Raw genomic sequence first — 15,524 nt, 5'->3', positions numbered from 1 at the left:
TTTCAACATTTATTACGGATGCTCCAGAATCTCTAAGCAATGGTTTTATGATGAATTGAAGTCTCATCAGTAATTTCACACATGACTAATACTTTTCACGGCATCTAACGATTCTGAGCTATGGGAACTCGGAGATTGCGCTATCAAATTTATGTCACGAAATAACCAAAACAACCAAATGAAACCACCAAAACAAAAATGACAATCATTTACAATATTTTATTTATTCAAGAATTGATATTAACTTAATTTTCCAACTATGCGTGTTTTTAACGCATAACGTTATTGCCCGCGAAGCTTTGAGAAAAATTTCATTCCTTTACAACAGAAGCCTTTAAGCTTTATAATTAGGATACGGTTTTCCATTCTCACATCCTACACATACTTATATTCTTATCAGAAGCCTAAACTATTAACTCTTAAGGAAGACTAAAAGCGCTTTATTCTGGTTTTTGAAAATAAATAATGAGTTATATCCACGACAGAACATCAAGAAACGCATGCTTCATGACTATCAAAAAGGGAAAATTTGCATGCGAGGAACTTTGCTAATTGTTTGCTGATAAAGACCAGGTTGTAAGAAAAAGTCCAAGCTATATAGGATCAGAAAATTAATTAGGTTTCAGAGTACTGCCAAATTATTTCATATTGCTGAAAACATTAAGTATACAGTTGAAAGATAACCTTCAATAAATAAAGAGGCATACGAAGAAGATAGCTTTGCTTTCAAACTGTATGATAAGCTTCCTTAATAAAAGCCGTGGAAACTTTAACTGGGAATCAACAAAACGCTCACGGGAACTTTGATATAGTAAACTTTATGAAATATATGAAAGTTGTACTACGTTAACATCTGTTTTCACATGCTTATAACTTTTTATGACTTAAAATTATTTTATTTTATTTTTTACTTATGTTGACATAATATTATTAAAGTTAATAGAAATAAACACATTGAAATATATTTCTTTGATCTGATATAAATTTTTAATTTTAACTAAAACTAGAAACATGTTTTACAGACTGCACATATATCCTGCTAAATAAACAGTACTAATACCACATTACTGTGCTCTTGTTAGAAAAATATTGTATCTGGTTTAATGATTTAATAAACAATGTAATATCTCATGTTTTAAGGTCATGAATGTCGATGAGGTGTAGCCTGTTGTAAATCTGCACTACATTGTTAAGGGCCGTCTCATCTCCCTATGGTATTACATCCTATAATATATATATACATTTATATATATAAATATATATATATATATATATATATATATATATATATATATATATATATATATATATATATATAAACTTCTAATATATAAGAAACTTAATATAAAAGTGTAGTTACTTTTATATTAAGATACATTTCCATTTATTAAAAAATAACAGCATAACAAATGCCTGTTCACAATCCAACGAAGAGCTACGAATTGAAAATAATAGGACTAAATAAAATCCAGTGTCATAGATAATTTTTACATACATTTAAAAAATCGTTTTAAATGAAAGATGAATTTCTCAAGACACAAGAAGGTGTTATATCACCGATTATTGACAATCAAGACCCTTTTTGGAATCGCGCATTTGAACGATAAATGTAGGTGTTATAAATAACTGTAATAAGTTTTTTTTTAAGTTTTCTGAATTCAAGTAAGTTGGACGCGTTACGCAATATTACACCATTTTTACATTTTATTCATTTCCTCGTAAGCTGCTCCAGAAAATCAGGGAGGCTTAAAAGTAGATTCCTGTAGAATGTTGCCAAGTCACGTTACTCTCTATTATGAACGCTGAAACTTGGCGGCGAGCCTAAACAGAACCTATGCTAAAAGCTAGTTTTTTAGGTTTCTTTTTCAAGGTAAAAGACAAGTCGTATCACAGAAAATCAATATTGCTCCGAAATAAATTTGTGCTTTTTAAATAAATACATTACTCAATAAAATATTGCCTTCTATATAACCTTCCAAAATAAGTTTAATACGCTGATTCAAAACGTAAAGAAAACTAATGTGCATTTGTTAAAAATATATATCAATCTCTGTTTCTATAGTATTAGATTACATTTTTGCCAGGACAGACATAAGAATACTGTTTACACCGCTTCTATTTTTGGCTCAAAAACCAGCTACAGAAAAAAATATGGGTGACGTGTTTTTGATTTATTATATCATTTTAATATACAGAAGATGGTCGATATACAGTTATTCTCAAAAATATAATGTTAATAAATTGCGTTATTCTATTAAACTCTCACAATATTCATGTGTGATAACAGATTGCGATGACAGATATCACATGCAGACTATTTCATACAAATGGATCGAACGTAGACGGTGGTTACATGGACGCTTATTACGTAGATTGTAGTTGCTCGATTGATTCAATCAAGCCCGTCTAGCCTTGGCCACCCTTTATCCTTTATTTATCGACACGTCTTGCGCTCGTGTTTTGTTCATATTTTGCCTTTCAGTATTTCGATATCATTTCTAACCGTTTCAATGATATGATGAAAACTTTTGTGTTTTTGTATTAAACAGCTGAAATTACTTGCAAATAGTTGAAGTAACAGTAAATATTAATACAAAACAAAGTACCTATTTGAATACATTTTCATTATATTACAGATTTTTTTTATATTTGCAGGCTATTGCACTAATCTGTCTGAGCGTTTTGTAAAAAAACAAGATTTACATTTAAGTTTAATTTACTTAGTACCTACGTGGATAACTCACTTTTTATTCAAGACGTACATTTGATTTTCTGATCGTGAATATCGTTTTCTATGGTTCCCAAATGTCATTTAATATCAGAGAAGTAAACATTCTTTTGAAGTTAACTTTATTTATTGAGTTTTAAGCCGATAAAACTGCAAGAATTAGTATATCTTATGTACAACGGTCTACATTCCGCTCTTTAATCTATGAACTATTTATAACTCAAAGATATTTTAAAACACGTAATAGTTAATCCATTCAAACTTCAATTAAGAGTCAAATATAATATCTGTAGTTTATTTAACATATGCGTTTTTTTAAATAAATTGTTCAATATATTCGCCCTGTAATCAATAATCAATTCGAATGATACCTTGAAAATCTATATTCCACAGATTTGCCTAGCCAAGAATAATGTCCGCCAATCACTGCAACCACTGCACCCGCATTGCAGTATCGGGACAAACAAGTCCTCTAATCAAGAAGTAAAGCTTCATAAAAGCCAACAAAAAAAATTTAATGTTAAATTATTTCTATGTTACAAACTCTACTTTGAAAATAAAAATGGCCAAGCTATTATTTATTCGTATATACGAGTACAAATGTGACCGGTCTTATCTTAAAATAGAGATATATTAATATCTCTATTTTATTGATTTTTCACAAATTTCCATTAGATTATATTTGATAACTGTGCATTTCTCATCGTACACAACGATTAAAAAATCATCAAATAAGAGTAATATTGTCACAACCGTCATCTTATTTGGACATCGGGTTTTAAGAATTCAAATATTTATTTCCAATTGTAAGTATTCGATAAAACTAAACCTAAAAATCATAAATTGCAACTGACTGTATGAAACTAACTTTAAGCACAGGCATAGATTTCGTGATGTGAATGTGTTATTTAGGTCAACATATAAATTTGAATATTCGTCAGTAAATTGTCATTACATATGTTACATCTTGTAACATGAAATGTAACAAATAACGCCAATATTAAAAATAATAAATGGTATTAGCAATATCACTGAATGACTAATGGTTGTAAACTAATGTTTGTAATTTATATTTATATTTTTGAAATTTATTTCTATGCTATTTTCCCATGAAGAATAATCCCAACAGTTATATTTTTTAAACACGATTATCAATAATAATCGTTATCAGCACTTCTCTTCTCGTTACTGTATCAACAGAAGTTTAAATTTATGACATTTGATGTTTAGGGTCATCGCCAGACGCTGGCTGAAAGCTGCTTCTTCCTTATTGGAAAACTGTGAGGAAGGTCTATATCCAGCAGTGGGAAACAAAGGCTGAAATGATGAATAAAAATGAAGTTTCAGGATTTTTTGTTGCATTCAAGACTTTCATATAATGTAAAGTACTTTTAGTCCGCTATTAAATAATCGATCAAATTTTAAAGCATAATGTTCTTTAATCAAAAATAATTAAAAAATAGTACCATAATCCGAATCATCAATTTGTGGTGAAGTTGTAAAAATAGAAATAAAAGTTTACTTGTATGTATCATATTTAATAAATCACAATTAGAAATACAACATAAAAAAATAAGAAACATTTAAAACAAAAATACAACCTTTTTTCTAAGGATAATATAAATGATGTTTAATTATTTCATTATGAACAAAGAGCATATTGACAAAGTAACATTTTTTTAAAATTATGACAAAACACAATTTGTATAAAAACCATTAATACTGTTCAAAAACAAATATAACAAAAGTATTATTATGATAATTATGTGCTTAAAATACTCATTACAACAGTAAATGGAGTTGAGTTGTACTCTTAAACCATTCCCTAAATTTAAATATGCAATCTGTCATACCTGACAAATTGTTTTTTTTGTACACAGTTATCATAAATTTTTAATTTTATTGCAGTCTAATCTATTTCACTGCAAATAACTTCAATTTTAAACATATTTATTATGATTGTTACAAAAATAAGTATGTAGTTCACATGCATGTTTCCAGTTGCAATCATAAGCATTTATTTTAATATTTATTTTAAAAAGGTGGCAAGAAATTTGGGATTAAACATGTACACATAGGCATCCCATAAATAATGTGGCTATCAGTCTTAGATTATTAACTTAAAATTTCATACTTTATATATTATTCATATACAATTTTACATGAGAACAACAGACTTAATTGGAAAGTGCATATTGTACAAAAATAAAACTTTTTGATATTTCCAGTATTGTATATCATGTTACAATTTATATGCAATTTTATTTATGATAATAATTCACATGCACACAAATTAATAGGTATAAATTTCTATCACTGTCCTATATATATTTATGAAAATTTTATGTATTAAATAACACTAAAGTAATAATTAAATTTAAATATTTACAGTTAGAAGGTATGAAAGTTGGTTAAAAATTGTAATAAATTACAGAACTTTTAGCTTATAGTTACAACTAACAGTCTTTGGCTAATATCAACTTAGCCTCTCCTTCAAACACAATCTTCTTTTCCTCTTCAACAATACAAAAGAACTTGACTTTCAAAATTTTCCTCACATCAACTAATTCAACACTTATAGTTAATTTTTCCCCAACAAAACATTTATTGGGAAACTTCATAGTTTGTGACACTAACACTGTTCCAGGTCCAGGCAGATGAGTACCTATAAGTCCAGCAACTAAACCATTCAATAATGCACCATGCACTATTGGTCTTTTATTACCATTATTTTTGTGAAGATAGTTATGGTCACTGGTGAGATTTGAAAAAGTGTCCAGGTCTTTCTGTGTAAGAGTTTTTTGAATTCGGATTTTATCGCCCGCTTTAAATGACACACTGTTAAAAGTTGATGTATGTAATTTGCATATTTTTTGATAATTTTTATTGTTCATTGCAATATATGGAAACCTATTTGATAACATTTTGCTACAGTTCTTGATTTTGTTTTCTGTGCTAGATGTGTTGCCAATATTTATTTTGTATGAGAGACATCTTCCACAAATATTGTTGCTAGGTTTACAATTACTTTGTTCCCATTACTTTTTAGTTTCCTTACTTGTTCAATTAATTCAGCATTAAATTTTTGGAAACTATTTAATATGTTGTTAAGTTGAATAAGAATAGTTAGAGAGGAAGTAATTATATCATCATTTTCACTCCTCAAAACACGGGGCATAAGACTCAATATCCCATAGTTCAATATATAATCAGTATTCAATGGATCTGAAACAATCAAAATGTTAGCAATGTTTTGCACTTTATTCACAATATTTGTATTCTTGCAATCTAGTTCATATTGCAATACACTGATTATAAATTATGAGGTTAATGAATGTCCAATCTTGACTAAAGATTGAGAGTGTAAACAGTAGGCTTAATATGTTTTAAATACTGTACAGCATCAAATTAGTAGTAATAAAAAAACATATCAATGTTACATGAGATAATGATATATAAAAATTTTCATGTAACAGCTTACCTAGACATAGGTTACAGACACCAGCACATGCAAAATGAAGTAATTTATAGTTCGATTCATTTTTTAAAACATATAGAAAAATATCCAGAACGCCTACATCTCGTATATATCCATAATTTACAGGATCATAAGAAAAATTTGCCAAATTAGCTAAGACTTGGCATTTTGCATCTGAAAATGATAATATTTTATTATTAAATAGTCTTAAAAAGTAAGAATGTCCTAATGTTAAAATGAATTGTTACTTCAAAATCATAGATATCTGTAGATTTCAAGCATCTTATATTAGAAATAAGGCAAATCTTCGTTTTCTTATTGTTTTTTCTCGTCATAATCAGTCATTAAATGCGCATCGTAATATTATTGTAAAGAATACAATGGCATACGAGTAGAGCTAGCTTGGTAGTAATAATGTAGCCTATAGACGCCAGCAACATAAATATCATTTGCGTCGCCTGATCTTAAATACTTTTAATTTACACTTTAAACAATCTTATATTCTCTACGGCGGTAAATACATATAAATTAGTAACACTGACAATGTGTTAAGTCAATATTCAGTTTCTTTTTAAATCGATTATAAATGAAATATTTTTTTTGGTTTTTCATAATAGCCAACGAAGTACATACCAAACGAAGATGAATTTAAATATTCATCAACTAACAGCGATAAATAGTTTTCCCGATCAATTCCATTTTCAGGAGTTCGCTTTTGAAGTTGGATTCTTGTACTAAACATTGATATATTTAACAGTTAACTGTTATGGTTTTGTACTAAAAAATGAATACTTGTTTTCTACAAACATCGCCGCTTAAGCAGGTAAAATTACAAAAACAAAATAAATCTATCTATTACGCCATTTTGTACAATAATCCACAGATAATATAATTGTGCTAGAATAACTATATATACACGAGGGCACGCGGGACTGGTGATAAGTTTATTACAGTTTTTGATATATTTGGATATTAAATAAAAAATTATTATGTCCCTTGTTAAATTTACATTTATATCTTAAATTATATCAATCATTAAAATTTCCTATTTTCTCTTTGCTTTTATTAGATACAACGTAATTATAATTTTGATAGATGCCACCTTGACAGCTAAAGAACCTCAAAGAGCAAGAATTGAAACACATGGATTGTGTATAAACCTTGGCATGTGTTTAAAAAAATAATTGTACTTTCACTTAAAAGAAATTTTATTTACTTTAAAAATGAGTGTCACACCATATATTACCGGTACATTCTGAATTGGACGGATTTCATTTCACAACATTAGAAACACAAGTTAAAGTATAATTTTTTTTCAGGATTAACCAACAGAGGTCTATTCTTAGTCGAATGTACAGAACCATACGCTGAGAAAGTTATAAGAGATGAAAGCACTCCGAATATTCGTAGTTTAATTTATAGCTCTAAAGGCAATTATCTTGCATATAGAACAGATAAAAAGTTAGTAATATATAACTTAGTAAAATAAAATATGTTTGGTTTTTTATTGTCTAAAATATTTTCTTAATATTTACATAACGAATCATTGTTGGGTTTGTTTAATTTGCACATGGGATATTAGACGATATTATTAAAAGAATATATAATTTCAGAGCAGAAATAATTAAATGTGCAGATTGGTCAGTGGCTGCAACAGTTAATGGCAATATTAAAGACATGTTCTTCTCTCCCTTGGACAATTACTTCGCAGTTTGGGAGATGTTCATGACTACCAAAGATGATCCTCAGGTTTGATCATTTATCATTTTATTTAATTAAGACTAAGGCAGAACAGTAGTAATTGAAAGTTACAAAATGTATATTTCTATCTCAATGAATAAAAAAAGGATAGTTTTTCCTTTTTAGTCACACCGATACAGATACAAATAATTATTATTTGCTATAAAACTGTCTACTGATTGTAATAAAAAAAATGTCATATGCTTCACTATGATTCTTATACATAAATATGTCATATTTATAACAGTTATTTTTTAAAGTTATTACTTTTTAAAAGATTGACTAAGTACTTCATGCATTTAGCCTATGTGACTTATGGTATGTAGAAAAATTACATCTAAACTTTTAAAAATCGTTTAAAATACAGCTCTTCAGTTAAGTTATTTACAAGACTTGCTTTACTTTTTAAAAGGTACCATCATCTACCAGATCAAACTATGCAGTTCTTATATATATATATATAAAATACACTACAAGTATCTTCAAAAGTATCTAATACCTTAAGTAGATTCACTTGTTATAGTAGGCAGAAAAACTATAAAAATTGTTTGCAAAACATTACTATTATTATTTAAATTCAATGTCATTAAAACCAGCCAAATGCAAATATTACTACCAAGAAATTTAGTTGTAAATTTGTAAACATAAAGTTCTTTATCTTAGATGTGTAAAGAGTAAAAATTTTCGGTTTCAGGGTAAACCAAACTTGCACATATATAAATCAGCTAATGGTGAAAAAGTTGGAAGCTTTGTACAGAAGCATCAGGCTGGTTGGTTAGTATAAGTAAACTGTAAATGTCTGTTGCTATTAGTTAAATATTTTTTTTAGTTTATGTCTGGTAAGAAACACTATTAAATAAGCACAATTTTATTAATATTTCAGTAATTATGAATAATGAAAAGATGATACAATTTTAAATAATGAAATTATTATATTTTTTGAGGATGCAGAAATATAATTTTATTGTAATATATAGTTTAATTTTTTTCTTTGTTTGTTTTGATTTATGTTGTTTCACTTGGTTTATAAAAGGTAACAATTAATTTATATTTTATATTCAGGGAACCGCAATGGTCATCGGATGAGAAATTGTTTGCTATACAAATTGTTGGTAAAGTTTTGTTATATGAAGATGGTAATTTTGAGAGATACACACAACAAATTCAAGCAGAAAAACTTAAGTGTTTTAGCATGTCCCCAAGCACAGCACCGGCTTATTATCTGTCTATTTTTACATTAGGTTAATATTTTCATATTCATATGTAACTTTTATTTATAATGAATTGTTAAGAGATGATTGGTACTGTGGTTTTATTTGTATTTCAGGAAAAGCCGGACAGCCGTCATTTTGGCGAGTGTTCAAATACCCTCAATTTGAGATTAGCCAGGCTGTGTTAAGTCGGTCATCATTTCAAGCTGACAAGGCCACCTTCCACTGGAACAGACGGGGAACCAATGTGTTCACTATGACACAAACAGATGTAAGATTGACTTAGAATATTAGGTCGGATTTGGATTTAAATTGTCTCAAGCTCATTAAAATATTCTCTATATAGATTTAATTTAAAATAATATTAGTGTAATATATGAATTAGAATGCTGTTGCACTTGTTTTTGGGTCTGTGATCTTATTACTTTGTCCATTTTTATACTTATTGTTTAACCAACAAGTTGTTTAACCTGAGACCTGGTTCACTTTATATACCAAATAAAGTCTTTCTATACATCTACATAAGTCGACGCCAATTACCTGTTATAGATTATTATTTTTTTTAAATTACAGGGCATTTGATAGTTTTGCTGTCTATTATAAGAGCATATTATGTAAATTTTTTCACTTATAATATCCATTGTATTTTAATTTGAAGAGATTGAATATTTTATTTTTAGGTTGATAAAACTGGAGGTTCTTACTATGGCAAGCAAACACTGTCTTATGGTGATGTAAGAGGCAGTGCGGGGAATGTTACATTCAGTAAGTTAATTTGACTTAATAAATGATGGAGATTGATTGACATTTTCTCAATTCTCAATGAAATATATTTTCAGGTAAGGAAGGACCTATCCATGCCATCGCTTGGAACCCGGGTAACTGGAATGAGTGGGTGGCAGTATATGGTCATGCACCAGCAAAAGCGACGCTCTTCAATGCCAAATGTGAACCGCTCTTTGAATTTGGCACTGGAGCTTGGAATGCGGTTTATTTCCCGCCAGAAGGGAACAATATCCTTTTAAAATAACCATGCAAAACAAAAATCTGCCAATAGTGACTAGGAATCAGATCGAGGTTAAATCAGAAATGAGAAGATCTGTAAAAGAACCAAGATCACCGACGCACTAATAACTAATCACCATGTAAAACATAGTTTTTCACTGGGTTTTCAATACGTTTATAACACTAGTAAGTCCTGATGACGTAGCTTGAAGGATTTCTCGTCTGAAGTGGCAGTGCGCGGGCACGTCCTTCGCGATCGGTGGCCGCAGGACCGAAAGGTTATAGAGTGACGACCACAAGCCGCTAGGGCAAACCCTAGGTTGACCGACGGCATAGTTATAGTAGAAGGAAGTTGCTAGATGCGGGCAACGTAAGAGCTGTCATCGTAACGATCTTTTGGGGAGGATCTATCGGCTGAAAATAAGAGGAATATTGAAGTAGATGTTTTTAATGTTAAAATATCTTAAATTAACACGGTCAGACTCAAAGTCTGATTTTCAAATAATCTCAGCATAACTTAGTTCCTGTTTTACTTTCATAGTTTGTGTAAGTTAATTATTTCAGGAAGACAAATAAAAATAAAACTAAACATAGGCGAGAGATGGAATAAATACTCTCTATAAAAACTTATTATTCATAAAGACATTTCCAATAGAAGCATCACAGATTATTTATCACATTATTGTGTCCTAGTTTTATGTTTTGACTCTCGTATCTGATATTTTATTATATTCTACGACTAATTTATTATTATTTACCTTTAGTACTTTTTTATCTATTCTTAAATATTTTTACATTCCATTGGTCGTACCCAACCCTTTATTGTTTCTCTGCAGTACTTCAGAAATGGTGGACGATATTAAATAGATTAAATGATTACATACATTTTATGTATAACTTTTGGCTAGGTGATCACGATGAACACTGATATGATGACTGGAAGGAATGGGCATAGAGAATTTTACAGGCTCTACTGAGCACAACTATTTATAGTTTGTCATCTCACTCCCACAAATATTTATATTTCTATCTCATTCCGTTATTTCCCAAATGCTTTCAAAAGTGATCATTTCAGCCGCAGAACGTCTACTCTTTGTTCAAACATAGGCCTTCCTTTAAAGATCTCCAGTACGACCGGTTGTTTCGGGCTTACATGTATGGTCTTCCGCTGACTCTCGCTAGGTTGTCTGCATCCTGTGGGTGAACATTTTCAAAAGAGCATTTCCATTAAAAGCCAATACCAATATCATTCTCTGATAATAAACAATAGTTTACTGTAAGAAAATAATTTTTTTGACGGAAAATTCCTTAATTCCATAGCACTAGTTATTTTAGGCGGATTTGGTAATATAGCAACTGGTCATATAGAAGTTTGGGATGTACGTGGTTACAAGAAATTGGGTGCATGCTCGGCCCCAGACACCACGACTTTACAGTGGGATCCGCGCGGGGAGACTTTCATCACGGCCACCACTTACCCGCGTCTTACGGTTGGAAACGGGTATGTTTTAAAAATAACGAATCCCAAAAATAATAATAACAAAACATAGAGCTTAATGGTATGTGATATTTTTCGTTTAATTACATGGCTTTTTTAGTTTTAATTGGCTATAAATGTTCGATAAATAGGGATTAATGTTTTAATTTACTTTGTGGATTGAATGGCAAAAGAAAAGTCATGCCTTTGCTATCTACCCCGCGTATTTTTCCTTATCATAAGAACCTTTCTCGTTTCTTGAGTAAAATACATAAAAAATAACCGAAGTTGTCAGCCCGTTCTAAAGTGTTTCGCTTAACTACACACTTGGTCAATATTTTATTACATATTTTAAAAACTTTTTGGGTTTAACATTTATACTACGAATTGTAAAATTTGTTGATTTAAAAAAAACAGTGTAATAAATACATTGATAAATCGTTATATGTTATTCTATGAGGTAACATAAATATTTATAATATAAGAGTAGCGAATAACAATAGACATAATGACATTTTGATTTCTTTTTCCCAGATATAAGTTATGGCATTACACCGGCGCCCTAATGCACAAACGCGTTTGCGAAGAGAAAGAATACCTTCTATCAATGACATGGCAAACGGGATCATTTCCCAAAAGCGACTTGGCGAAGACTGCCCCCAAGGGCATAGAAGTTGCCTCTGCAAAACCGGTGGCTGCCTACCGACCGCCCGGGGCCAGGAACAAACCCTCTACGTTCACGCTACATGAACATGAAAAACCTCATCGTCCCGGACAAAATGTTAATGGTATTCAGCTGAATCAGATTATCTATATAAATAAAATTAAATCTGGCTAGACCAAAGGCGATCCTACGCAAAATGTTTGTATTTTAAAACATCAGGTTTTTCTATATTCGAACTACTAACAAAACTCTTATTAATCGTTAATTTTGACTCTACCCTACTTCGTAAGGTTATATTGTTGTCTCATCTTTTAGACAACATTTTAACAATATAGCTTTACGAACATACATTTTTTTATAAACATAAATGAAAATAAAATATTTAAATGACATCATTGCCCTGGATTTCTGTCATTTAAATATTACTTTATTGAATAATTTATTTAATGGTAATTTAATGATGTTAAGTTCTATTAAAAAGTCTAATCACCTTTATTAAAAATGAATAAGAGATTTTCTGAAGTCGAAATTTTGGTACTTATAGTTTTTTATGGAGCATTGTAAATACATTAGATTTAGGTATGCCTGCTGTGACTTAATAAAAACACTACAATATCCATTTTATGAATGCTGAACTGTTCAAAAAAATATGAAGGTTTTTAGCTCAGACTAGTGAATTTAATGCTAACTGTATAATGTCATATTTACCTAAAGTGGTATTTTTGGCTTATGGAATTTACTATGGAAGACTATGATGCGTTCCCTTGTTCCGCCGGCAACACTCGCGGCGGCGCTTATGCTCTGTTTTTAGACCCCCACCAAGCCGCCCTTTTTATTACGGTTCGGTACAACGGTTTCGGCAGAATTATAGCAAGACTACTCAGTATAGTTGGACAGACTTGTTTATCTAACTTCGGCAGTCTCCTAACCAGGTGGATTACCTAAACTATCGACCGGAGCCCAAGGTTCCGTAAAAGCCCTTGTACTTATTTACAATACAGAGGGATAGGGTAAATTACTTTAGCTCTAGGATATAAATTTGTATATGCCAACAAAGAAAGAGATCGTTCATTAAGATAGCAAAGAGAGTGAGGGAAAGCTATTTGTACTATAAAGTGAATACTACTTCACAGCGGCGCCTTCAAAACAAGCGATCAAACAGAAAGAAAAACGCGAGGCAAGGAAAGCACGTAAAGCTGAAGAGCGTGCCACTGGAGATAGTTCACCTGTATCCCCTGCGATACCAGCAACACCACGAGCACCTTTTGTATCAACTGGTGACCCAGAGAAAGATAAAAAAATCAAAAACGTGAACAAGGTAAGCAGCAAGCATAAATATTACGATTACACATTCTAATTAGCATTTCTCTTACTTCACCATTGACGAGAGCCATAGAGAGTGCTATGCTAGGGATATCTCTACAAGATCGAATCGAATATGAGAATCGTGGACAATCGAAAGTAATCGACATAGACCAACACACAAAACAGGTGGCTGTGGGACCCAAGGGTACAGGTGTGAGAAGGCTGTGGACTGGCAAGCTCAGTATGGGGTCCCACATGGTGGACAGATGATCTTGTAGAGATCGTCGGAAAATGCTGGATGCATGATGCTTTTGTGAAGGAGGCCAATGTCCAACAGTGGATATCAAATGGCTGAAATTATGGTGGTCATTCTAGTAATCTTTTATTAATTTTCACTTGCAGAAATTAAGCAACATTGAAAAGTTAAAACAGCAGAAAGCAGCTGGAAAACCACTTGAGCTGAACCAACTCGCTAAAATAGACAACGAACCAGCTCTACTACAGGAATTAGCGCAACTTAGATTATGATAACTTAAATGACTTATAAAAGACTGTTATATGAATGTCTAACATATAAATATTGCTATTTTTATTAACACAAATCGGTAATCCTGCAGAACAAAGTGGAAATTATTTTGTAGGAATATCGAAAAAAATTGCTTGTTTTATGTCATTTGTTTAAAATACAACTACTAATAAGAAAACTGTCATACATTGTTTTACACTTTTGTAGTTAGTTTCATCCCTTGCTTGGGCAAAATATTTGTTGTTACCTGGTATGTAATCTATATTTTTTATTGTTTATTTGTTTTAAATAACCATTAGTTTTTTTTGGAAAATCACACTGTAATTTTTATTTATTTCCTATAATAAAAAACATTTTCACGTTTTTCATACACAGCCATGGTGTACTTTAGGTATTTTTGCATTAAGATTTTTTTTCATAGAAGTTATTCTTTACATTAACGCAAAGGCTACTGTACCAAAAGTAGAGACCAGATAACCGGATGCGTTAAAGAGGCCTTAAAGAGGTTACGGAGGTGGCTTCAATGATAAATAAATTAACAAAGTGACTATTTAATCGTTTTACTCGCCTATTCGCGAAATACATGTGGCTTGTATAAGAAAGTAAGCTTAAAACTTCAAAAAAAATATGTGTATGAATTGGTCACGGTTTACATGTAAAGTACGTTTTAATTTTTGGTACGAAATTTGAATTTAAATTCTCTTCAAAAATGATTGATTTCATTTAAGACATTTCTACTGTTACTAAATTGACATAAATCAAAAAAATAACTTAAATCATATTTAAAGAATATAGTATGAATTAAATCCTAATTGCAAAATTCATTGCATTTATTTTTAAATAAATCGTTACATCTTAAACCAATATATGACTGTTAAAATAATCATTATGTGTAAGTGTAAAAGTGAAAATGTAAAATTAAAGAATACATCTTTTTTACCTCGTTTCCTTTTTTTTCTAAAGTCATAAGTCGAAATGAATATATGTTGACAAAAACATTATTCGTAACTGCACGTTGCCATACAATGCTATGAAACATAAAACGTATTACGTAGGTTCTTTATTCCAAACCTTAGAATAATCGATGACTTAATCTAGTAAGTTATAGTTATGACTTTGAAAAGGAAAAAGAATAAATTCAAAAGTCAATATTAAATATCTGCTTTCAACAAAAATATTTATATTGTAAAACCTTCACTTGTTGCCAGTTGCAAATCGGAGATTAAACCAATCTCTTATTATTTTTTCAAAATAATTAAGAGAGAGATAGGTTTTACCGACATTTTATCTAAAATAAATTTAAAGTACCTGGCAAGGTTCACTCATACTTAAACTAACTATTGGCAAATTCAATATTTTGTGCGAGCGTGCAATAACTTTGTCTTTGAAG

The 15,524-nt window shown here is 30.4% G+C and overlaps 2 protein-coding genes across 2 annotated transcripts; one reads left to right on the top strand and one right to left on the bottom strand.

Annotated features, from left to right (window-relative positions):
• Positions 1–5,535: 5,535 nt before the first annotated feature.
• On the bottom strand, positions 5,536–7,047 carry LOC137929688 (armadillo repeat-containing protein 7). Its single transcript, XM_068772748.1, has 3 exons — positions 6,840–7,047; positions 6,210–6,380; positions 5,536–5,953 (listed from the first exon to the last, which is right to left on the bottom strand). The coding sequence occupies exons 1-3, from the start codon at positions 6,946–6,948 to the stop codon at positions 5,703–5,705; spliced, it is 531 nt and encodes a 176-aa protein (XP_068628849.1). The 5' UTR covers positions 6,949–7,047; the 3' UTR covers positions 5,536–5,702.
• Positions 7,048–7,327: 280 nt separating this feature from the next.
• eIF2A (eukaryotic translation initiation factor 2A) lies at positions 7,328–15,026 on the top strand. The gene is made up of 12 exons (XM_068772254.1): positions 7,328–7,454; positions 7,526–7,667; positions 7,820–7,955; positions 8,641–8,720; positions 9,009–9,187; positions 9,274–9,428; positions 9,838–9,922; positions 9,997–10,170; positions 11,486–11,663; positions 12,174–12,427; positions 13,437–13,621; positions 14,011–15,026. The coding sequence occupies exons 1-12, from the start codon at positions 7,430–7,432 to the stop codon at positions 14,134–14,136; spliced, it is 1,719 nt and encodes a 572-aa protein (XP_068628355.1). The 5' UTR covers positions 7,328–7,429; the 3' UTR covers positions 14,137–15,026.
• The last annotated feature ends 498 nt before the right edge of the window (positions 15,027–15,524 follow it).

This window comes from Battus philenor, unplaced genomic scaffold, assembly GCF_028537555.1.
Source record: "Battus philenor isolate CCGP_79_NKW_IND1 unplaced genomic scaffold, ilBatPhil1.0.hap1 SCAF_5, whole genome shotgun sequence".
In the NCBI taxonomy this organism is placed as follows: domain Eukaryota; kingdom Metazoa; phylum Arthropoda; class Insecta; order Lepidoptera; family Papilionidae; genus Battus; species Battus philenor.
The sequence above is the reverse complement of the archived record's forward strand: the minus strand, read 5'-3'. Positions and strand labels throughout refer to the sequence as shown.